The 23,709-nt window shown below is 38.6% G+C and overlaps 1 protein-coding gene across 1 annotated transcript in view; it reads right to left on the reverse strand.

The window, feature by feature from the left end:
• MALRD1 (MAM and LDL receptor class A domain containing 1) overlaps positions 1-23,709 on the reverse strand; it is an 807,963-nt gene that overhangs the window by 23,302 nt on the left and 760,952 nt on the right. The window contains exons 38-39 of the mRNA XM_035022447.1: positions 14,905-14,981; positions 14,715-14,811 (exon numbers count right to left, since the gene is read on the reverse strand). Of these exons, the coding sequence (XP_034878338.1) occupies positions 14,715-14,811; positions 14,905-14,981 (174 nt within the window). The remainder of the gene's footprint in view (positions 1-14,714; positions 14,812-14,904; positions 14,982-23,709) is intronic.

The following is a 23,709-nucleotide window of genomic DNA, read 5'->3' on the forward strand; positions in this document are numbered from 1 at the left end:
GTGAGAAGTTTTCCAAAGAGTAGGGGGTGGAAGGGTGGGAATGGTGGAAAGTTAAACTTGGTGCAGTGGTCTTTGAACATTGCCATTTGAGTTTCCCTAAAATAATTTAGAAAAAAAACTATACCTCTCCTTTTATATTTTTAAGTTAACATCTAGAATTTTTATTGTAAATTTAGTGGTTGCAAAGGATATAATTTCTGAATTATGTGAGTTCCTTAAAATTATTGAATTTGTCTGCCATGAAATCTGACAAAAGTCAGTCCTGCTCTCCACTCAGATCAAACTTAATTTTCAGAAAAAGACTGACTTCATTGTTCAACTCAAATAGATATGTTAAAATGTGTCCCATGGCAATCATCTCAATTAATTTTCAAATTCTGAGTGGGAAAGGAGAGAGAGGGAGAGGGAGAGAGAAGTAACTTGGCAAAAGATTCCTCTCCTGCCTCCCCTTCATTACATCTTAATTCAAGTATCTTAGTACATGAATCCCTTTTGGGGGGCTGTATTTGCAGATCATGCTTCTATTTGGCCCCCCGGGGGATATTCTGTCCTCTCCCTTATAATTTATTTTGATGAGATTGAGGATAGGTGTGAGGTAAAGAGGATACCTGTGAAAGAAGAAATGAGAAAGGGGAAGCAGCAGGCCAGATGTACCTTTTTCAGTGAGAAAAGTATGTTAAATTTTAATGTCTCCTTGAAACTACTTACGCTGCATACCTTTGAGAAGTCTCTGAGACCTAAGATAAGCATCCTGTAGTCAGGAGACCCCTGGTAGAGAGAATGGGGGCAGCTCAAGTTTTGGCTTATCTGGTTCCTTTGAGGGGCTCCTCTCCTCAGTCCCACAAATGAGAACTTATCATTGTGGCCTCTGGGGCAGGATGTGTAGTGAGCAATTCAGGAGATCATTAACAAGACTGAGAATACAGTCTTGAGTGATACTTGTGTTGGGCAGTAATAGGGAATAAAACCTTTTGAGATTTTAGAAGTCAGAAGAGAAAGTACTAGAGAGAGGGAAGTGGACAGGGAGGTAAATCAGAGGGTCACAGACAGAGATACTGTCTGGAACCTCAACTGTGGACCTTGCCTGCCTCTTCTAGGAAGTAGAGACTAACATTTGGGTACCTGATTGAGTGAGCTATTCCAAGAAGGTAATTTAAAAACATTGAAGTGCTTTTCTTCTTTTACAGTCCTTTTTTTCTACCATGTTCTATCAATCACCCCTCATTCTTGGTCCAGTTCACATATCTTGGGCAAATTCCATAGCTATATTATCACTTTTAATGATCAAAAGTTAGTTTTTAATGATTAAAAGATAATCCAATCCACTTGAAAGATGCCAAGTATTATCAGATTCTAACCTCAATTTGTGTCCTGTTCCTTCCCCATTTCAGACTTGACATTTGACCATAACTACTGCTTAGGGTAAGGAAGAGGATGAGGGTCATGATGTGGCTTTGAAACATCCCCACCCCTTTTCTTGAGGCTTAACTCTGGTGTAGACAATGAGAAGAGGGGGAAATGGGTGGCTGGAATATTCCTACTGTCTAGTTAGCTATCATTAGTAGGGAGCCCCTCCTCCCACCTGTCACCGTTTGCACAATGCATTTGTATAGTTCTCACTTTTTTGGTGGACTTCTCCTGTCCTGAACTCCATGGTAATAGTATATGGATTTTGTGTGTATGTGTAAATCAGCTTCATTGGGCCCCTTCTGTCATTAAATAGAAGAAAGGCAGCTATGTCAGCTTTCAGCTCAGTCTGGCCCCCAATGCCCTCTCCAGGAGAGGCATTGCCTCACTTAAACTAGCAGCTGCCTGAACAGCCATACAACTCCAATTTGTCTCTGTTCTCTGTGCTTCTTCAAATGCACTGAAGAAGGAAGCTTTAGGTTCTCTTCCATTCCTTTGGAGGATCATGCATAACTGGGATGCAGCTAAATCCCCACCGCCCTCTCCTGCCCTCTTACCCCAGTATATATACCCCTGGTATATTATACCACAGATCTTTTAAGGCCAGTGAATACAGAATACTCCCATGGCTATCTATTTTCAGAACAGTAAACCAAAAATTATCTTTATGTCTGTCTGAAAAAGTACATGTGTTAAATACTCCTAAGACCTTTTTTTTTTTTTTTTCCCCTACACTTTGCTCTAATGAGCACCAGGAAGCAGATTTTGCAGATTTTTCACTTTTTTCTGGACATCACCAATCTGAACTGTTGATTCTCTTGGGAGCCTCCCATCATTTGGTGCTGAGTAGTGCTGGTGATGGTATATCCTTCCCCTTCTTCATTGGAAAGAGGTAAAATTTCTTATCATAAATACTGCACTACTCCAAAGACAATGACTCCAAGAATGCCTTTTCCTCTTTTCTTTCCAGTCCTTTCCTTAGGGTAGACCAGAGAGATGAAAGATTGGGTGATGGCAGTATAAAGGGTTCTGCTTCCATTACAGCCCTCAGTGGGTTGTGTTTGATGACCCCAATTATTGGTAGTCTTCAACAGCTAGGAGCCTCTTAATTGAGGAATGTAGCCAGTTTCCCTCAGTTTCTTGTGAATCTTCTGCTAGAGGAGTTACTGTCACCTAAGAGTCCTGGTGTGTTCAGATAGGGTGATATAAGCAGTTATGTCTAAGCTTTTCATCTTAAATAATGAAGTTACCCTTTATTTCTGGGACCTCAAAGGTAGGTTCCAGAATATGGAAATGACAGATACTAATATCTTATATGTTAAAGTCAGTGAATCTAGAAAAAAATTCTATGTAGAACTCTAGGAAATGGTTGAAAGCATAGTATGGATCTGGATCTTGGACAGAATTTCAGTAAGAGAAAGATGTTTTGAAGCCATTAACATATAGACAGCATAAAACCTTGGAGATGAATGACATCTCCCATGGAGAGTGTGTAGATGGGAAGGAAAGCAGGTATAGAGGGAAAGTATAAAATTGAAGGACAGAAATGAGAGAGAAAAAGAAGTGGCTGTCAGGCTGTGGTGTAATGCAAACAGCATTTGTCTGAGAGATCTCTCCATAGCCCCCATGGTACAGACTGTCCAACACAGATCTGCAGGAGTGAAATTTAGGGTTCTTTTTGAATATTCTCACTGGTTGTGTTAATATGACAACTTGTTCACATATTGTGATGATTATGTGTCAACTTGGCTAGGCTATAATGCCCAATTGTTTACCCAACACTAGTCTAGATGTTGCCGTGAAGGTATTTTTAGGTATGATTAACATTTACAATCAGCCAAGTTTAAGTAAAGCAGATTCCTTCCATAATGTGGGTGGGCCTTTCAATCATTTAAAGGCTTTAACAGCAAAGATTGAGGTTTCCAGAGGAAGAAGGAATTCTGCCTCAGGCTACAGTGTAGAAATACTACCTTTGTTTCTAGCCTGATATATTTGCCTGGTGGATTTTGGACTCAACCCAGCACCATCAACTCTTGCTTGAATTTCCAACTTAGCATCCTGCCCTACAAGTTTCATTCTTGCCAGCCCCCACAATTATATGAGCCAATTCTTTAAAATCTCTATTTCAAAGATACTAATCTCTATTTCAATATATTAATATTTAAAATTATTATAATTAAAATTATTCCATCAATATTATGTATAACTTGTATAATTAATATTATATAAGTATGATGTAATATTTATAGAAATATGTTTATCTTAAGATATCTTCTATCAAAATGTATTAATATATTTATAAAATTTGTCAATATTCTATATTATATGTTAATATATTAAGATAAAGACATATATACACATACACATACACACACAGAGAAACAATAGAATATCTATCTAATCGTTTCTCTAGAGAATCCTAATGTGTGCATTCTAGCACAAAATTGTATTTCACTTAGAAGCTTTGTGTGTATCTTTCTCACTAGATTACAAACTCCTTTAAATCCAGACTGCTTCTCATTCACGTTTGTATCCATATTTGTCTATTTCAAGCACATAAGAAATAATTAAAGAATTAATAGATGAGTAAGATCTTCTTGAAAGTAATAGATTGAAGATGTCATTTTTTTTCCTGATGAAACCATAGATCCATAATAACTGCCTTAATTGATGATATCAAGATTGGTGTCTGCTAATTACCATGATTGCAGGCTGGCGATCTGAGAAGAATTCATCAAGTATACAAAAAATTGGCACCAAGGAAAATAGTTATCCAGTATTCTGTGACACATTAGTATTGCTGTAGATCTAAATCTTTGATCATACATTTTGGCATGCAAGAGATGATTCATTTCTTTAATTTCTTAAAATGTCATTAAATCTTATTCTGAGCCCTTATCTTGCTTAGTTCATGGAAAAAATCATTTTCATTATTGGGGTGACCTGTATCCCATATGGATAATAGGAAGATGGATATTGGGCAGGAAGCTCCCAGGATCCTGAATGGCAATGTAGATTGTAAGCTCTTCTTACTTTTTGTTATGTTTGGTTTTGGTTTTTAATTCAAATATGAAAAATATACAGTATTAAGTTTCAGGTATACAATATAATGATTCAAAAAATTCTACACATTTCTCAGTGCTCATCAAGGTAAGTGTACTCTTAATGCCCTTTATCTATTTCACCCATTCCCCACCCACCTCCCACTGACAACAATTAGTTTGTTCTCTATGTATGAGTCTTATTTCTTGGTCTCTTTTTTCTTTGTTTATAAAATTCCACATATGAGTGAAATCATATGGTATTTGTCTTTCTCTGACAGACTTATATCACTTAGCATTATACCCTCTAGATCCATACATGTTACTGCAAATGGGAAGATTTATTTCTTCCTTATGGCTGAGAAATATTCCATTGTGTGTGTCACATCTTTTTTTTTTTTTTTAAGATTTTATTTAGAGAGAATGAGAGTGAGCATGAATGGGAGGGAGAGGGCGAAGGAGACAGAGAACATCCCAAGCAGACTCCACACTGAGTGCAAATCCCGACGTGGGACTTGAGCTCACAATCCTGAGATTATGACCTGAGCTGAATCAAGAGTCAGACGCTTAACTGATGGAACCACCCAGGTGCCCATATATCACATATTCTTTATTCATTCATCTATCATGGACACTTGAGATGCTTCCATAGTTTGGCTATTGTAAATAATGCTGCAGTAAACATAGAGATATGTATATCTTTTCAAATTAGTGATTGTTTTCTTTGGATAAATGCTCACTAGTGGAATTACTATATCATAGGGTAATGCTATTTTTAATTTTTTGAGGAACCCCCATACTGTTTTCTACAGTGGCTGTACCAATTTGCATTAGCACCTACGGTGTATGAGGGTTCCTCATTCTCCACATCCTCCTCAACACTTGTTATTTCTTGTCTTTTTTTATTTTAGCTATTCTGCTAGGTGTGAGGTGATATCTCATTGTGGTTTTGATCTGCATTTCCCTGATGATTAGATGATGTTTACCATCTTTTCATGTGTCTGTTGGCCATCTGGATATCTCCTTTGGGAAAAAAGTCATGACCTGACACTGAGGTAAGATCCTCTGCCCATTTTTTTTTTTTAAAGATTTTATTTATTTATTCATGAGAGACAGAGAGAGAGAGGCAGAGGGAGAAGCAGGTTCCCAAGGAGCAGAGAGCCCGATGCGGGACTCGATCCCAGGACCCCGGGATCATGACCTGAGCTGAAGGCAGACGCTTAACCATCTGAGCCACCCAGGCGCCCTCCTCTGCCCATTTTTAACCAGATTATTTTTGGAAGTTGAGTTATAAAAGTTCTTGATATATTTTGGATGATAACTCCTTATCAGATGTATCATTTGCAAATATCTTCTCCCATTCAGTAGGTTACTTTATTGTTTTGTCAGTTATTTCCTTTGCAGTGCAAAAGCCTTTTTTATGAAACAATCCCAGTAGTTTAATTTTGCTTTTGTTTCTCTTGCCTGAGGAGACATATCCAGAAAAATGTGTCAAAAAAAGCACTGCCTGTATTTTCCTGTACAAAGTTGATGGCTTCAGGTCTCACACTTAGATCTTCAATCCACTTTGAGTTTATTTTTTTGTATGGTGTAAGAAAGTGGTCCAGGTTCATTCTTCTGCATGTAACTGTCCAGTTTTCCCAGCACCATTTATTGAAGAGACTTTTTCCAATTGCATATTCTTGTCTCCTTTGTTATAGATGAATTGACCATATAAGCATGGTTTATTTTTGGGCTCTCTATTCTGTTCTATTGATCTATGTGCCAGTATCATACTGTTATGATTACTACAGCTTTGTAGTATATCATGAAATCTGGGGTTGTGATACTTCCAGTTTTCTTCTTTTTCAAGATGACTGTGGCTGTTGGGGTCTTTTGTGATGTCATATAAATTTTAGGATCATTCTAGTTCTGTTAAAAATGATGTTATTTTGAAAGTGATTGCTTTAAGTCTGTAGATTACTTTGGGTAGTATGGACATTTTAACAATGTTCTCTCAATTCATGAGCATGGAATATCATTCCATTTGTTTCTGTCATCTGTAATTTCATTCATGAATTTGTTAAGAGTTGTCAGAGTAAGGAAGTTCACCTTGGTTAAGTTCATTCTTAGTATTTTATTATTTTTGGTGCAATTGTAAATGGGATTGTTTTCTTAATTTCTCTTTCTGCTACTTCATTATTAGTGTATAGAAATTCAGTAGATTTCTGTATGTTAATTTTGTATCCTGTGACTTTACCAAATTCATTTATCAGTTTTAGTAGTTTTTTGAAGTATTTATGGTTTTCTATAGATAGTATTATGCCATCTGCAAATAGTGAAAGTTTTACTTCTTTGTTATGAATTTGGATGCCTGTATTTCTTTTCTTGTCTGATTGCTGTGGCTAGGGTTTCCAGTACTTTGTTGAATAAAATTGGTGAGAGTGGACATCCTTGTTTTATTCCTGGTCTTAGAGGACAAGCTCTCAGTTTTTCACCACAGAGTATGATGTTAACACTGTGTTTTTTTCATATATGGCCTGTATCATGTTGAGGTATGTTCCCTCTAAACCCATTACATTGAGAGTTTCTATCATGAATGGAATCATACTTTCTCAGATGATTTTTCTGCATTTATAGAGATGATCATATGGTTTTTATCCTTGCTCTTGTTAATGTGATAGATCACACTGATTGATTTGTAAATACTGAACCACTGTTATCTCTGAAATATATCCCACTGGATCATGGTGAATGATTTTTTTTTTTTTTTTTTTTGTATAGGGACTGCACTTTATTCCTCCAGCGATGTGATGTGCTGTGGGAATCACAGTAAGAGCGACCTAGTCTCAGACATTTGGGAAATCTCAGAAAACTTACTTCCCAACACCAAACTTTAACAAATTACTTGCCAACAGGCAGAAACTCCTCTATAATATTAAGAGGAACACCTTAAGTTTACTGTATTGTTTCCTTGATTACTTCCTTTTTTTTTGTTATGCTCATCTTTTAAAAAAATTTTTATTGTTATGTTAATCATCATACATTACATCATTAGTTTTTGATGTAAGGTTCCATGATTCATTGTTTGTGCATAACACCCAGTGCTCCATGCAGAAAGTGCCCTCTTTAATACCCATCACCAGGCTAACCCATCCTCCCAGCCCCCTCCCCTCTAGAACCCTGTTTGTTTTTCAGAGTCCATCGTCTCTCATGGTTCATCTCCCCTTCCGATTTCCCCCCCTTCATTCTTCCCCTCCTGCTATCTTCTTTTTTTTTTTTCTTAACATATATTGCATTATTTGTTTCAGAGGTACAGATCTGTGATTTAACAGTCTTGCACAATTCACAGCGCTCACCATAGCACATCCCCTCCCCAATGTCTATCATCCAGCCATCCCATCCCTCCTACCCCCCCCACTCCAGCAACCCTCAGTTCATTTCCTGAGATTAAGAATTCCTCATATCAGGGGCACCTGGGTGGCTCAGATGGTTAAGCGCCTGCCTTCGGCTCAGGTCATGATCCCAGGGTCCTGGGATCGAGGCCCACATTGGGTTCCTGGCTCAATGAGGAGCCTGCTTCTCCCTCTCCCTCTGCCTCTCTCCTTGCTCATGCTTTCTCTCTCTCTGTGTCTCAAATGAATACATAAAATCTTAAAAAAAAAAAAAGAATTCCTCATATCAGTGAGATCATATGATACTTGTCTTTCTCTGATAGAGTTATTTCACTCAGCATAACACCCTCCAGTTCCATCCACGTTGTTGCAAATGGCAAGATCTCATTCCTTTTGATGGCTGCATAATATTCCTGTGTGTGTGTGTGTGTGTGTGTGTGTGTGTGTGTGTGTACACACCACATCTTCTTTATCCATTCATCTGTCGATGGACATTTTGGCTCTTTCCACAGTTTGGCTATTGTGGATATTGCTGCTATAAACATTGGGGTGCATGTACCCCTTCGGATCCCTACATTTGTATCTTTGGGGTAAATACCCAGTAGTGCAATTGCTGGATCGTATGGTAGCTCTATTTTCAACTTTTTGAGGAACCTCCATACTGTTTTCCAGAGTGGTTGCACCAGCTTGCATTCCCACCAACAGTGTAGGAGCGTTCCCCTTTCTCCGCATTCCCGCCAACATCTGTCATTTCCTGACTTTTTAATTTTAGCCTGAATGATTTTTTTAATGTATCAGATTTGATTTGCTAATATTTGTTGAGGATTTCTACAACTATGTTCATTACAGAGATTGGCCTGTAGTTTCCCTTTTTTTGTAGTGTCTTTATCTAGTCTTGGTATCAGGGTAATGCTGGCCTTGTCCAATGAATTTGGAATCTTTCCTTCATCTTATATTTTTTTGGAATAGTTTGAGAAGAGTAGGTATTAACTCTTCTTTAAATATTTGATAGAATTCACCTTTCAAGCCATCTCTTCCTGGACCTGTGTTTTTTGGGAGTTTTTGATTACTGATACAAGTTCTTTTTTTTTTTTTAATTAACATTTAATGTATTATTTGTTTCAGGGGAACAGGTCTGTGATTCATCAGTCTTACACAGTTTGCAGCACTCACCATAGCACATACCCTCCCCAGTGTCCATCACCTGGCCACCCTATCCCTCTCACCCCCCTCCACTCCAGCAACTCTGTTTCCTGAGATTAAGAGTCTCTTATGGTTTGTCTCCCTCTTTGGTTTTGTCTTGTTTCATTTTTCCCTCTCTTCCCCTATGATACTCTGTCTTGTTTCTCAAATTCCACTTATCAGTGAGATCATACAATAATTGTCTTTCTCTGATTGACTTATTTCGCTTAGATAATATCTTCTAGTTCCATCCACGTAGTTGCAAATGGCAAGATTTGGGTTTTTTTTGATGGCTGCATAATATTCCATTGTATATATATACCACATCTTATTTAATCATTCACCTGTTGATGGACATCTAGGCTCTTCCCATAGTTTGGCTATTGTGGACATTGCTGCTATAAACAATGGGGTGCATGTGCCCCTTTGGATCACTACATTTGTATCTTTGGGGTAAATACTCAGTAGTGCAATTGCTGGGTCATATGGTAGCTCTATTTTCTTTTTGAGGAACCTCCATACTGTTTTCCAGAGCACCAGCTTGCATTCCCACCAATAGTGTAGGTGGGTTTCCCTTTCTCCACATCCTCGCCAACATCTGTCATTTCCTGACTTGTTAATTTTAGCCATTCTGACTGGTGTGAGGTGGTATCTCATTGAACTGATTCAATTTCATTGGTAGTATTCAGTCTGTTCAAATTTTGTATTTCTTCCTGATTCAGATTGGAAGGTTTTATGTTCCTAGGAATTTATCCATTTCTTCGAGGTTGAACAATTTGTTAGCATATAATTTTTCAAAATCTCTATTATTGTTTGTATTTCTGTGGTTTCAATGGGTATTTCTCCTCTTCATTTCTGATTTTATGTATTTGAGTCCTCTCTCTTACTGGATGAGTCTGGCTAAAGGTATATCAGTTTTGTTGATATTTTCAAAAAAATAGTACCTGGTTCATTGATCTGTTTTCTTATTTTTTTTTCAGTCTCTGTTTCATTGATTTCTGCTCTAATATTATTTTTTTCCTTCTGCTGGTTTGGGGCTTTGTTTTTCTTTTTCTTGGTCCTCTAGGTGTAAGGTTAGGTTGCTTATTTGAGATTTTTCTTCTTGAGGTGGACCTATATTGCTATAAACTTCCCTTTTAGAATAGCTTTTGCTGCATCTCAAAGATTTTTGGACCCATTTGCTGTTTAGAAGCGTGTCATTAGGCTCCATGTATTTGTGTTCTTTCCAGATTTTTTCTTGTGATCGATTTATACATTCATACTGTTGTGGTCAAAGAAGATGCATGATATGATTTCAGTTCTTGTGAATTTGCTGAGACTTGTAGCCTAACAATCTATTCTGGAGAATGTCCCATTTGCCCTTGGAAACAATGTGTATTCTGTTTGTTTTTTTTTAAAGATTTTTATTTATATTTATTTGAGAGAGAGAGAGAATGAGAGACAGAGAGCATGAGAGGGGGGAGGGCCAGAGGGAGAAGCAGACTCCCCGCCGAGCAGGGAGCCCGATGCGGGACTCGATCCCGGGACTCCAGGATCATGACCTGAGCCGAAGGCAGTCGCTTAACCAACTGAGCCACTCAGGCGCCCTATTCTGTTGTTTTTGAATGGGGTTCTCTGAATATATCTGTTAGATCCATTTAGTCCAATGTGTCATTCAAAGCCACTGTTTTCTTGTTGATGTTCTGTCCGGATGATTTATCCATCGATGTAAGTTAGGTGTTAAAAGTCCCCTACTATTATTATATTAATGTCAGTTTATATTAATGTCAGTTTAATCCTTATTGTCTCTTAATAGTTTTTTTTATGTATTAGGTGCTTCCATGTTGGGTGTGTAAATATTTACAATTGTTAATATTCTCGTTGGATTGTTCCCTTTATCACTGGGTAGTGTCCTTGTCTCTTGTTACCAGTCTTTGTTTAAGGTTTATTTTATCTGCTATTAAGTACTGTTACCCAGCTTTCTTTTCGCTTCATTTGCATGGTAAATGATTTTCCATCCTTTGCTTTCAATTCGCACGTGTCTTTAGGTGTGAAGTGATTCTCTTATAGGCAGCTTATACATAAGTTTTGCTCTTTTATCTCAGTCACCCTGTGTCTTTTGATTGGAGTTTTTAGTTCATTTACATTCAAAGTAATTAGCAATAGGTATGTACTTACTGACATTTTGTTACTTGTTTTATTGTTGTTTGGGTAGTTCTTCCCTGTTTCTTTCTTTTCTTGCTCTCTTCCATTGTGGTGTGCTAGCTTTCTTTAGTGATATACTTGAAATGCTTTCTTTTTATGTTTTTGCATATCTGTTACAGGTTTTTAATTTCTGGTTACCATTGGGTTGCTGTATAATATCCTATGCGTATAGAAATCTACATCAGTTGATGGTTGCTTAAGTTGGAACCCATTCTAAAAGCACAACATCTTTACCCCCCTCCATGTTTTATGTATATGATATCATACTTTGCATCCTTTTATTTTTTAATAACTTGCTAATGTTTAGTGATATAATTGATTTTACTGCTTTTGTGTTTTAACCTCTGTACTTGTGTTATATATGATTAATCTAGTATGTACATTTGTTTATTTTAAAGTTTATTTATTCTCTACACCCAACTTGGGGCTTGAACTCACAACTCAGAGATCAAAAGTTGCATGCTCTTCTGACTGAGCCAGCCAGGTGCTCCAAATCTGGTAATTTTTATTATGTTTGTATTTGTGTATGAAAATTTTCTCTTTTCAAATTTATCTTCTGTTTATGACATTTTCTTTCCAATCAGACTCTGTTTTAACGTTTCTTGTATGACTGGTTTAGTGGTGATGAGCATTTTTAACATTTATTTGGGAACTCTTTATCAGCCCTTGTATTGTGAATGATAGCCTTGTTGGATACAGTATTCTTGGTTGTAGGTTTTTTTCCCTTTCAGCATTTTCAACAGATCATGCCCTTCTCTTGCCTGCAAAGTTTCTGCTAAAAAAGAGGCTTTATGGGGTACCTGTCTTCTGTTCTCTTGTTGCTTTTGAAATTTTCTTTTTATCAATATTTTTTTTTCCATTTTAATTATTATATGTCTTGGTGTGAACCTCCTTGGGTTGATTTTGTTGGGGGCTCTCTCTGCCCCTTGGATCTGGATTTCTGTTTCCTTTCCCAGATTAGGGAAATTTTCAGCTATTATTTCTTCAAATAAATTTTATGCCTCCTTTTCTCTCTCTTCTTCTTGGATTCCTATAATGTGAATGTTATTACACTTGATGATGTTGCTGAGTTCCTTTAACCTATTCTCAATTTTTCTTATTCTTTTTCTTTCTGCTGTTCAGCTGTTTTCCATTATTCTGTCCTCCAGGTCATTGATCTGTTCTTCTGCTTCCTCTTACTGTTCATTTCACCTAGTGTATTTTTAATTTCAGTTATTGAGGTCTTCATCTCTGGGTCTTTTTTTTATGTTTTCTATCTCTTTGTTAAAGCCTCACTGAGATCCTCCACTCTTTTCTCTAGTCCAGTAAGTTCTTTATGATCATTACTTTTGAGTTCTCTGTTAGGCATATTGCTTATCTCCTTTTCCTTTAGTTTTTTTGCTGTGATTTTGTCCTGTTCTCTCATTTGTGACCTATTGTTCTGTCTCATTTTGTTTATCTCTGTGTTTATTACTCTATAGTAGGAAAATCATTTATGTCTTCTGATTTAAAATTAGTGGCCTTACGAAGAAGACGTCCTGTGGTGCGTTTTAGAGCACTGCTCCCTCTTCACCAGAGCCTGTCACTACAGAGTTGTTTCCTTTATGTATAGCATGCACCCTGTTGTGGCTGAGCCTTGTTTGTCTTCTGTCCAGTTGGCTACAAAGGCCCCCTTTCTCTATTCTGGGTAGGGTATGGTCCTTGTGCTGTTAAGGGGCCAATCTGTGGTTGCCTTGGGCTTTAAGTTGGTTCAGACCAAATGCCTGCCATCAGCCAGTTTGCTGGGGCTGTGGGAGCATCAGATTGTAGGACGTTCTTCCTGCATTGTTCCCTGAGAGGTTTTCATTGGTGAATGGGGTCTTCAGTGAGACCAAATATCTGCCCCCAGTCTGTTAGGGTTGCAGTGATCCTGAACTACAGGGCTTTTTCCTTGTGCTGCTCCCTGTGAGTTTTTTATTGGTGGGTGGTGGTGGCAGTCTGATCAGATGTCTGTCCCTAGTCCCCTGCTGGGGCTGCAGTGGAACTGGTGTATATGGTTATTTTCCCCTCTCCCCAGAGCAGGAGTCCCTTTGGAGTGGTGCTTTTCACTGTTGTAGTTGATTGCAGGATAATACTTGTCAGAAGCTGCGATGGAGGGACTCCTCCCCAGTGGAGCAGGTTGAATGGGATGGATCTGCTGTAGAATGCAGGGCATGTGGTGTTAGCAGGGTAGGTGGGGAATGTTACTGGTTCCTAGCAGGGCTACTTGTAGAATGAGTTTTGACAGTCACTGCTTTGGAGTGGCTCCTGCCCAGTTGGGTGGGTATGATGGGGGCAGATCCATAGGAGAATTTCAGGTAGGGTATACAGTGTTAGCAAGCTAGATAATGAGTGCTCATGCTCATTCTTGAAGCTGTCTGGTTATCTAAGCTGGCAGGGAGGAGAAATGTCACCTGCCAGCTCTTATATTCTTGGATAAGTCTCCTAAAAATCCTTGCCCTTGCAGCATGCATTCTGAGATTAGTAAAGAAATCTACTTCATGCATGCCCCAAGTAATTTTCAGATTGCTGCTGCTTTGCTATATTTTGGCAGGGTTGTTTGTTATGTTCTATTTTTAAGGATGGGGACTCAGTTTCCTATTGCTGTCCAGCTCTTCCAGAGTACAACCTACTGATTTTTGAAGTACTCAGTTTTAAGCTCTGCTAGTTATAAAAACTCCAAAAGTTAAGCCCCACTTGTTTTCAGAGCCAAATATTACGGGGACTTGTTTTTCCAATGCAGGTCCCTCATGTCTGGGGTGCCTGGTGTGGGGTCTGTTCCTCTTCTGGCTTCATGATTGTGGTGTACCTCCTGTTTGTGGTTAATCATGTGGGAGTTTCGTTCTTGACTGTTTCTCTGTCCCTCCTGCCATTTTTGATGTGGCCACTGCTCTAGAATTAACTGTACAGAGCCTGTTTTGCCAGTCTTTGGGTCATTTTCTGGGTTAGTTGCCCTGATGTGGCTGTTATCTAGGTGTATCCGTGGGAGGAGGTGAGCTTGGGATCCTCCTACTCCACTATCCTACCAGACTCTCTCCCTCCAGTAATTGGGGTCTTCTTAGTTTTGTATGAGTTCCTTTGGGTACAGCAGCTCCTGGTCTCTGTTCTGTATATCACCTAGAACCTGGGAGTCTTGACCTGAAACACTGATGTTTAGAGTTCACTTGGAAGACCAAGAAAGCATTTCTTTTGCAGTTCTGTTGCCTTCCCCAGACACCACCAACACGTGGGACACTCATCCCCTTATGTCTTTTAATCTGTGGAGAATGCCATGTTCCCTTTCTTTCTGTCATCAAAACTCCTTTTAACATAATGTGAAAAGTAAACTTAAGGCTTTTTACTGAAAAAAGAAGAATGATTACTGTTAAGTAGCTCCTATATTCTGCCCAGAAAGAAATAAATCCACAAAGCAGAAACACTACAGTTACCTGCATGTAAATGCAGTGAAAGAAAAATCAAGCAAATGAAATGTTTCAGAAAATTGTTCTGCCACGGTATATTTTATTCAGCAATCAAAGGCATCACTTACCTGACTGGTACTTTTCTGTTTGCAAGAAAACACACAACTGCGATTATAGTATGAATCATCAGGAAAGCTAGTCCAATGCACAGGAGAGCCCATATATCTGGAATTTCAAACCAATTAAAAAGATGAATATGCAGTGAAAAACATTTAAAACTCCAAAATTAAACAATTATTTAGTCACAATGTCACCTACTATTAGTGTATGTGAAATCTTCAGGGGAAGTGTTAACCTTAATGTGGCATCGATTTCCTTTCCATCCTTGTCCACATCTGAAAATGAGATAAAATGTGATATTTAAATTAAAAAAAAGTAGAAACCTATTTTAGCAGCATTATAATGGAAAAAAATGATGAATGTCAAATAATGATACAAGGAATGTAGGTAACTTTGATAAGAAACCAAAAATATTAAACCAGAGCAGAAACAAAATTTTATTATTTTCATAATTGAGATGATTTTAAAAATATCACCTTCTTGGGCGCCTGGGTGGCTCAGTTGGTTAAGCGACTGCCTTCGGCTCAGGTCATGATCCTGGAGTCCCTGGATTGAGTCCCGCATCGGGCTCCCTGCTCAGCAGGGAGTCTGCTTCTCCCTCTGACCCTCCCCCCTCTCATGTGCTCTCTCTCATTCTCTCTCCCTCAAATAAATAAATAAAATCTTAAAAAAAAAATCACCTTCTCGATTTTATCTATAAGGTGGGAACTTAGCTTTCACATGCTCTTTTCTTATTTTAAGTATTGATTTGATTTTTACCAATGTTCAGTCCAATATTACCTTATTGTTCATTTGTCTCAAAGCTAAAAACTAGTACTTTTTTCACTAGGGAACAGATTTTTTTCAATATTGATGGAAATATTAAAATTACAGATTTACATAAATCAGTATATTTATCACTATATCGGGATGATCCTTCAGGTACATAGATTTGAAACCAGGTTGTTAATAACCTCAATATTGGATATACCTGCAGTACTACTATGACTTAATTAACTTTGCTTTATTTAGGGATATCATAATGAAACCTAGAACACTGGGAGTAATTCCTTTGTGGGTGGCTTTCAGAACATTCAGAAATGGGGATTAGCTTCTACCTCAAAGGGAAATCAGGTTTATTTTTAAGCAGTAAATATGTCAGATTTTTTTCTGGTATAGTATGAGTTTGCATGTGAGTGTGAAAGCTTATGTATTCATAACTTTTTATCAGAAATAACAGGATACAAATTATTTGTATTTATGTTTGGTTGAATTCTCTGCCGAGTTCATAGTACATGCCACAAAATAGGATTAAATGGTAGCTTCTGAATGTGTGTGCATTGAAGCTGTGTATTACAAGCAATGCTCCTTCAGTACACAGTTGTATTTTACCTCAATCTTTTTGAATTTGAAAATGTGAATGCTTAACAGCAATTTCTGCACAAAAGCAATAGCTTCCTTAAATATAAAAAGCTTAGTTTCAAGGTCCATAAGAATGCCACCTTTCAAGGACACCTGGGTGGCTTAGGAGGTTGGGTGTCTGACTCTTGGTTTCAGCTCAGGTCATGATCTCAGGGTTGTGGGATTGAGCCCTGCATTGGGCTCTCCGCTCAGCACAGGGTCTGCTTGTTCCTCTCCTTCTGCTCTTACCCCCATTTGTACTCTCTCTCTCAAGTAAATAAATAAAATAGGGGTGCCTGGGTAGCTCAGTCAAATACCTGCCTTTGGCTCAGCTGGTGATCTTAGGGTCCTGGGATGGAGCCCTGCATCAGGCTCCATGCTCAGCAGGGAGTCTGCTTCTCCCTCGCCCTATACAACTCCCCCACCTGTGCTCGCTCGCTCTCTCTTTCACATAAATAATCAAGAAAATAAAAACAAAAGAATGCCGTTTCTCCTTTTCAGAACTAGAACAAATAATAGCAAAATTTATATGGAACCACAAGAGACCCAGAATGGTCAAAACAGTCTTAAAAAAGAAAAACAAAGATTGTGGGGGGAAGATGGTGGAGGAGTAGGGAACCTATTCTAACCGGTCCCCGGAATTGAGCTGGATCTCTGCCAGACCACTCTGAACACACATGAAATCAGCCTGAGATGTAAGAAAAGATAGATCTGGATCTCTACAAACACAATATCACAGGTGGTGGGTTTCTTGGTACGAAGTGGGGAGCCGTGATTCCGTGGGCAGATATTGGAGGTTAAATGGGAGGGTGAGGGAGCTGAGCCGTCGGGATCCTACACTGCCTGTGAGTGATAGCCTCCCATGCTGGGGACCAGGCACAGACTTGTAGACTGGTAGCAATGGGGAAAGGGACTTTAGGGCAGCCCAGAATGAAACGAGCAGCAGGGCCATACGTGCAAACTGGGGGCGGCTGGTGGTTTTAGAAGCACAAAGGGCAGAGACGTGCCCCGACCTGGAAGGCGAGGACTGGGAGCACTGCTGAGAGGTGCACAACTCAGGACGCTGCAGTTTATAGCAGCACAGACAGAAATGGAGACAGTGTGGCCTGGAGAGCTCACTAAAGAACAAACTGTGATCTCTCTGCTCTGAGGCAGAGGGTTGAAAATGGTCTCCTCTGCTCTGACTCTTGGAAGAGACAGTGGAAAGCCGCCAGGGAAAGCCACCAGAGAACATAAGCCCCAAAAAACCGGTTTTCACTGACCCCATCCCCCACCACAAAGGGCAGGGCAACTCTGCCCAAACAGGGTAGCCTGAGTAACAATGTGGCAGGCCCCTTCACCAGAAGACAGGCTGGGAAAACAAGAGGACATCAACCCTAAGGTCCCTCTAAAACAGGTACATCTTGCTTGGTTTGTGGTCAATAATTTGGACTCTATACATTCCCTCAACCACCCCTCAACAGAATGACTAGGAGGAGGAAAACCCAAAATAGGAAAGACTCAGAGACTATCGACTTATGCCACAGACTTACAAATGTATTCAGATATAACCAAGATGTTGGAGATGGAATTTAGGCTAGCAATTGTGAAGACAATAACTAGAACAGAGAAATCAATTAATGACAACATAGAGTCTCTAAGGGCAGAAATGAAAGCTGAATTGGCAGAACTTAAAAATGCTATCAATGAGATCCAATCTAATCTAGATAGTCTAACAGGTAGGGTAAGTGAGGCAGAAGAATGAATTAGTGACCTAGAAGACCATTTAATAGACAAAAAGGGAAAAGAGGAGGCCAGGGAAAAAACAAGTCAGAATCCATGAAAATAGAATCAGAAATAAGTGACACCATGAAACATTCCAGTGTCAGAATTATTGGAATCCCTGAGGGGGGAGAGAAAGAGAGGGCAAGAAGATATATATGAGCAAATTGTAGCTGAGAACTTCTGTAATCTGGGGAATGAAACAAACATTCATGTCCTAGAGGCAGAGAGGACCCCTCCCAAGATCAAGGAAAACAGGCCAACACCCCAGCATGTAAAACTTGAAAATCTTAGAACCAAGGAAATCATCTTAAGGGCAGTTAGGGGGAAGAGATTCCTTACGTACAGAGGGAGGAACATCAGAATAACGTCAGACCTATCCCCAGAGACCTGGCAAGCCAGAAAGGCCTGGCAAGACATATTCAGCGTACTAAATGAGAAGAACATGCAGCCAAGAACACTTTATCCTGCAAGGCTGTCATTTAGAATGGATGGAGAGATGCAGATCTTTCAAGACTGGCAGAAACTGAAAGAATATGTGACCACTAAGCCAGCCCTGCAAGAAATATTAAGGGGGGGTTCTATAAAAGGAGAAAGACCCCAAGAGTGATATACGACAGAAATTTACAGGGACAATCTATAAAAACAACATCTTCACAGGCAACATGGAGACAATTAATTCATATCTTTCAATAATCACTCTCCACGTGAATGGCCTAAACGCTCCCATAAAATGGCACAGGGTTGCGGATTGGATCAAAAGACAGGACCCATCCATATGCTGTCTACAAGAGACTCATTTTGAATCTACATACATCCAGACTGAAAGTGAAGGAATGGAGATCCTTCTTCCATGCCAGCGGAACTCAAAAGAAAGCTGGGGTAGCAATTCTTAGACAAATTAGACTTTAAAGACTGTAGTTAGAGACACAGAAGGACACTATATCATTCTTAAAGGGTCTATCCAACAAGAAGATCTAACAATCATAAATATGCCCCCAACATGGGAGCAGCCATCTAACTAAGGCAACTGTTAACCAAAATAGTCAGATTGATAACAAAATGTTAATTGTAGGGGACCTCAATACTCCACTCTCAGCGATAGACAGATCATCTAAGCAGAAAATCAACAAAGAAACGAGCTTTGAATGACACACTGGAGCAGATGGACCTCATAGATATATACAGAACATTCACCCTAAAACAACAGAATACTCATTCTTCTCGAGCACACATGGAACTTTCTCCAGAATAGACCACATACTGGGTCACAAATCAGGTCTCAACCAATACCAAAAGATTGAGATTATTCCCTGCATATTCTCAGACCATAATGCTTTAAAACTGGAACTCAATCACAAGAAAAAAAATTGGAAGAAATTCAAACACTTGGAAGCTAAAGACCACTGTGTTCAAGAATGTTTGGGTCAACCAGGAAATGAAAGAAGAACTTAAACAATTCATGGAGACCAATGAGAATGAAAACACATCGGTCCAAAACCTATGGGATACTGCAAAGACAGTCCTAAGGGGGAAATACATAGCCATCCAAGCCTCACTCAAAAAAATAGAAAAATCCCAAATTCACCAACTAACTCTACACTTTAAAGAACTAGAGAAAAAGCAACAAACGATGCCTAAGCCATGCATTAGAAGAGAAATAATTAAGATTAGAGCAGATATCCAGATATCAATGAATTAAAAACCAGAAACAGTAGATCAGATCAACGAAACTAGAAGCTGGTTCTTTGAAAGAATTAATAAGAATGATATACCATTGGCCATACTTATCCAAAAGAAAAGAGAAAGGACCCAAATTAATAAAATTATGAATGAAAGGGGAGAGATGACGACTAACACCAAGGAAATAGAAATAATTATTAGAAATTATTATCAACAACTATATGCCAATAAGCTGAGCAACCTGGATGAAATGGATGCCTTCTTGGAAACCTATAAACTGCCAAGACTGAAACAGGAAGAAATTGACAACCTGAACAGGCCAATAACCTGTAACGAGATTGAAGCAGTGATCAGAAACCTCCCAAAAAACAGAGTCCAGGGCCTGATGGATTCTCTGGGAAATTCTACCAAACTTTCATAGAAGAAATAATACCTATTCTACTGAAGCTGTTTCAAAAAATAGAAACAGAAGGAAATCTTCCAGACTCATTCTGTGAGGCCAGCATTACCTTAATCCCCAAACCAGGCAAAGACCCCATCAAAAAGAATTTCATACCAATATCCCTGATGAATATGGATTCCAAAATCCTCAACAAAATCCTAGCTAAAAGGATCCAACAATACATTAAAAGGATCATCCACCACGACCGAGTGGGATTTATCCCTGGAATGCAAGTGTGGTTCAACATTTGCAAATCAATCAATGTGATAGAACACATTAATAAGAGGAGAGAGAAGAACCATATGGTCCTCTCAATTGATGCAGAAAAAGCATTTGACAAAATACAGCATCCTTTCATGATTAAAACTCTTCAGAGTATAGGGATAGAGGGAACATTCCTCAAGTTCATAAAATCCATCTATGAAAGACCCACAGTGAATATCATCCTCAATGGAGAAAAGCTGAGTGCCTTTTCGTTAAGATCAGGAGCATGTAATGGATGCCCACTCGCTACTGTTGTTCAACATAGTACTAGAAGTCCTAGCAACAGCAGACATACAACAAAAAGAAACAAAGGTGTTCAAACTGGCAAAGAAGAAGTCAAATTCTCTCTGTTCACAGATGACATGATACTTCATGTGGAAAACCCAAAAGACTCCACCCCCAAATTACTAGAACTAATACCCCAATTCAGTAATGAGGAAGGATACAAAGTCAATGCACAGAAATCAGTTGCTTTCTTATACACTAACAATGAAACTGTAGAAAGAGATATTAGAGAAACGATTTCATGTAAAATAGCACCAAAACCATAAGATACCTTGGAATACACCTAACCAAAGAGGTAAAGGATCTATACTCTAGGAACTACAAACACTCATGAAAGAAATTGAAGAAGACACAAAAAGATGGAAAAACATTCCATGCTCATGGATCAGAAGAATAAACATTGTTAAAATGTCTGTGCTACCCAGAGCAATCTATACCTTCAATGCCATCCCAATCAAAATTCCAATGACATTTTTCAAAGTGCTGGAACAAACAATCCTAAAATTTGTATGGAATCAGAAAAGACCTCGAATCGCCAAGGAAATGTTGAAAAAGAAAAAGCTGGGGGCATCACGTTGCCCGATTTCAAGCTATATTACAAAGCTGTGATCACCAAGACAGCATGGTATTGGCACAAAACCAGACATATAGACCAATGGAACAGAATAGAGAACCCAGATATGGACCCTCAACTCTATGGTCAAATAATCTTTGACAAAGCAGGAAAAAATATGCAATGGAAAAAAGTCTCTTCAATAAATGGTGCTGGGAAAATTGGACAGCCACATGCAGAAGAATGAAACTCGACCATTCTCTAACACCATTCACAAAGATAAACTCAAAATGGATGAAAGACCTCAATGTGAGACAGGAATCCATCAAAATCCTAGAAGAGAACATAGGCAGTAACCTCTTTGACATCGGCCACAGCAACTTCTTTCAAAATACATCTCCAAAAGCTAGTGAAACAAAAGCAAAAATGAACTTTTGGGACTTCACCAAGATAAAGAGCCTCTGCACAGCAAAGGAAACAGTCAACAAAACAAAGAGGCAACCCATAGAATGGGAGAAGATATTTGCAAATGACACTACAAAGCGCTGATTTCCAAGATCTATAAAGAACTTCTCAAACTCAACACCCAAAAAACAAGTCAAAAAATGGGCAGAAGACATGAACAGGTAGTTCTCCAAAGAAGACATACAATGGCTAACAGACACATGAAAAAATGTTCATCATTAGCCATCAGGGAATTTCAAATCAAAACCACATTGAGGTACTACCTTACACCAGTTAGAATGGCACAAATTGACAAGGCAAGAAAAAAATGTTGGAGAGGTTATGGTGAAAGGGAACCCTCTTACACTGTTGGTGGGAATGCAAGTTGGTAGAGCCACTATGGAAAACAGTGTGGAGATTCCTCAAAAAATTAAAAATAGAGCTACCCTATGACCCAGCAGTTGCACTACTGGGTATTTACCCCAAAGACACAGATGTATGAAAAGAAGGGCCATATGCATCCCAATGTTCATAGCAGCAATGTCCACAATAGCCAAACTGTGGAAAGAGCTGAGATGCCCTTCAATAGTTAAATGGATAAAGAAGATGTGGTCCATATATACAATGGAATATTACTCAGCCAGCAGAATGGATGAATACCCAACTTTTACATCAACATGGATGGGACTAGAGATTATGCTAAGTGAATAAGTCAAGCAGAGAAAGATAATTACATATGGTTTCACTTATTTGTGGAACATAAGGAATAGCATGTAGGACATTAGGAGAAGGAAGGGAAAAATGAAGGGGGGGGAAATCGGAGGGGGAGATAAACCATGAGAGACTATGGACTCTGAGAAACAAACTGAGGGTTTTGGAGGGGAGTGGGGTGGGGAGATGGGTTAGCCCAGTGATGGGTATTAAGGAGGGCACGTACTGCATGGAGCACTGGGGGTTGTATGAAAACAATGAATCGTGGATCGCTGCATCGAAAACTGGTGATGTACTGTATGGTGACTAACATAGTAAAATAAAATCTAAAAAAAGAACAATATTAAGGGTGCCTGGGTGGCTCAGTCGTTAAAAAAAAGAACAATACTGATAGGTATCAAAATCCTGGATTTCAAGATACACTGCAAAGAAGTAGTAATGAAAACAGTATGGTACTGCCACAAAAATACTTGGACAGATGGAAGAAAATAGCTCAGAAATAAACCCATGCTTTATATGGTCAATTAATCTATGAAAATTAGACAAGAATATACATTGTGGGAAAGACTCTCTTCAATAAATGGTTCTGGGAAAAGTGGACGTTAACATGCAAAAGACTGGACTGTTTTCTTACACCATACAAAAAAATAAACACAAAATGGATTGAAGATCTAAGTGGGAGACCTGAAAGTATAAACACTGAGGAAAAACAAACAGTAATTTCTTTGCATTGGCCTTAGCAATGTTCTTTTAGATAAATCTCAGTCAAGGGAAATAAAAGCAAAATTAAACTATCAGGACTACACCAAAATAAAACTTAAAAAAAAAAAAAAAAGCTTTTACACAGTGAAGGAAACTATCAAAAAAACAAAAACGTAGTCTAATGAATGGGAGAAGATATTTGCAAATGATACATCTGAATTAATATCCAAAATTAAATATATAGAGAACTTCTATAACTGAATACCCAAAAAATGGGCAGAAGACCTGACCATTCAGGTCCTCACTGTGAAGTCATGAGATTTTTCCAAAGGAGATATCCAGATGGCCAACAGACACATGAAAAGATGCTCAGCAGCAACTAATCATCAGGGAAATCAGGTCAAAACCACAATAAGATATCACCTCACACCTGTCAAAAGGGCTAGAATCAAAAAGACAAGATATAGCAAATACTGGCTACGATGTTCTGGTGAAAAAGGAACACTTGTGCACTGTTGGTGGTTAGGCAGATTGGTACAGCTACTTTAGAAAACAGTATGGCGTTTCCTCAAAAAATTAAAAATAGAAATATCTTAGGATTCAGTAATTCCACTACTGGGAACTTACCCAAAGAATACAAAAACACTATTTTAAAAGATAAATGAACCATTAAGTTTATTGCGGCATCATTTAAAATAGCCAAGACATGGACGAAACCTAAGTGTCCATCATAGATGAATAGAGAACGAAGATGTAGTGTGTCTGTATATAAAATCAT

Source organism: Mirounga leonina, unplaced genomic scaffold (genome assembly GCF_011800145.1).
Source record: "Mirounga leonina isolate KUSES-001 unplaced genomic scaffold, KU_Mleo_1.0 Mir_175, whole genome shotgun sequence".
Taxonomy (NCBI): domain Eukaryota; kingdom Metazoa; phylum Chordata; class Mammalia; order Carnivora; family Phocidae; genus Mirounga; species Mirounga leonina.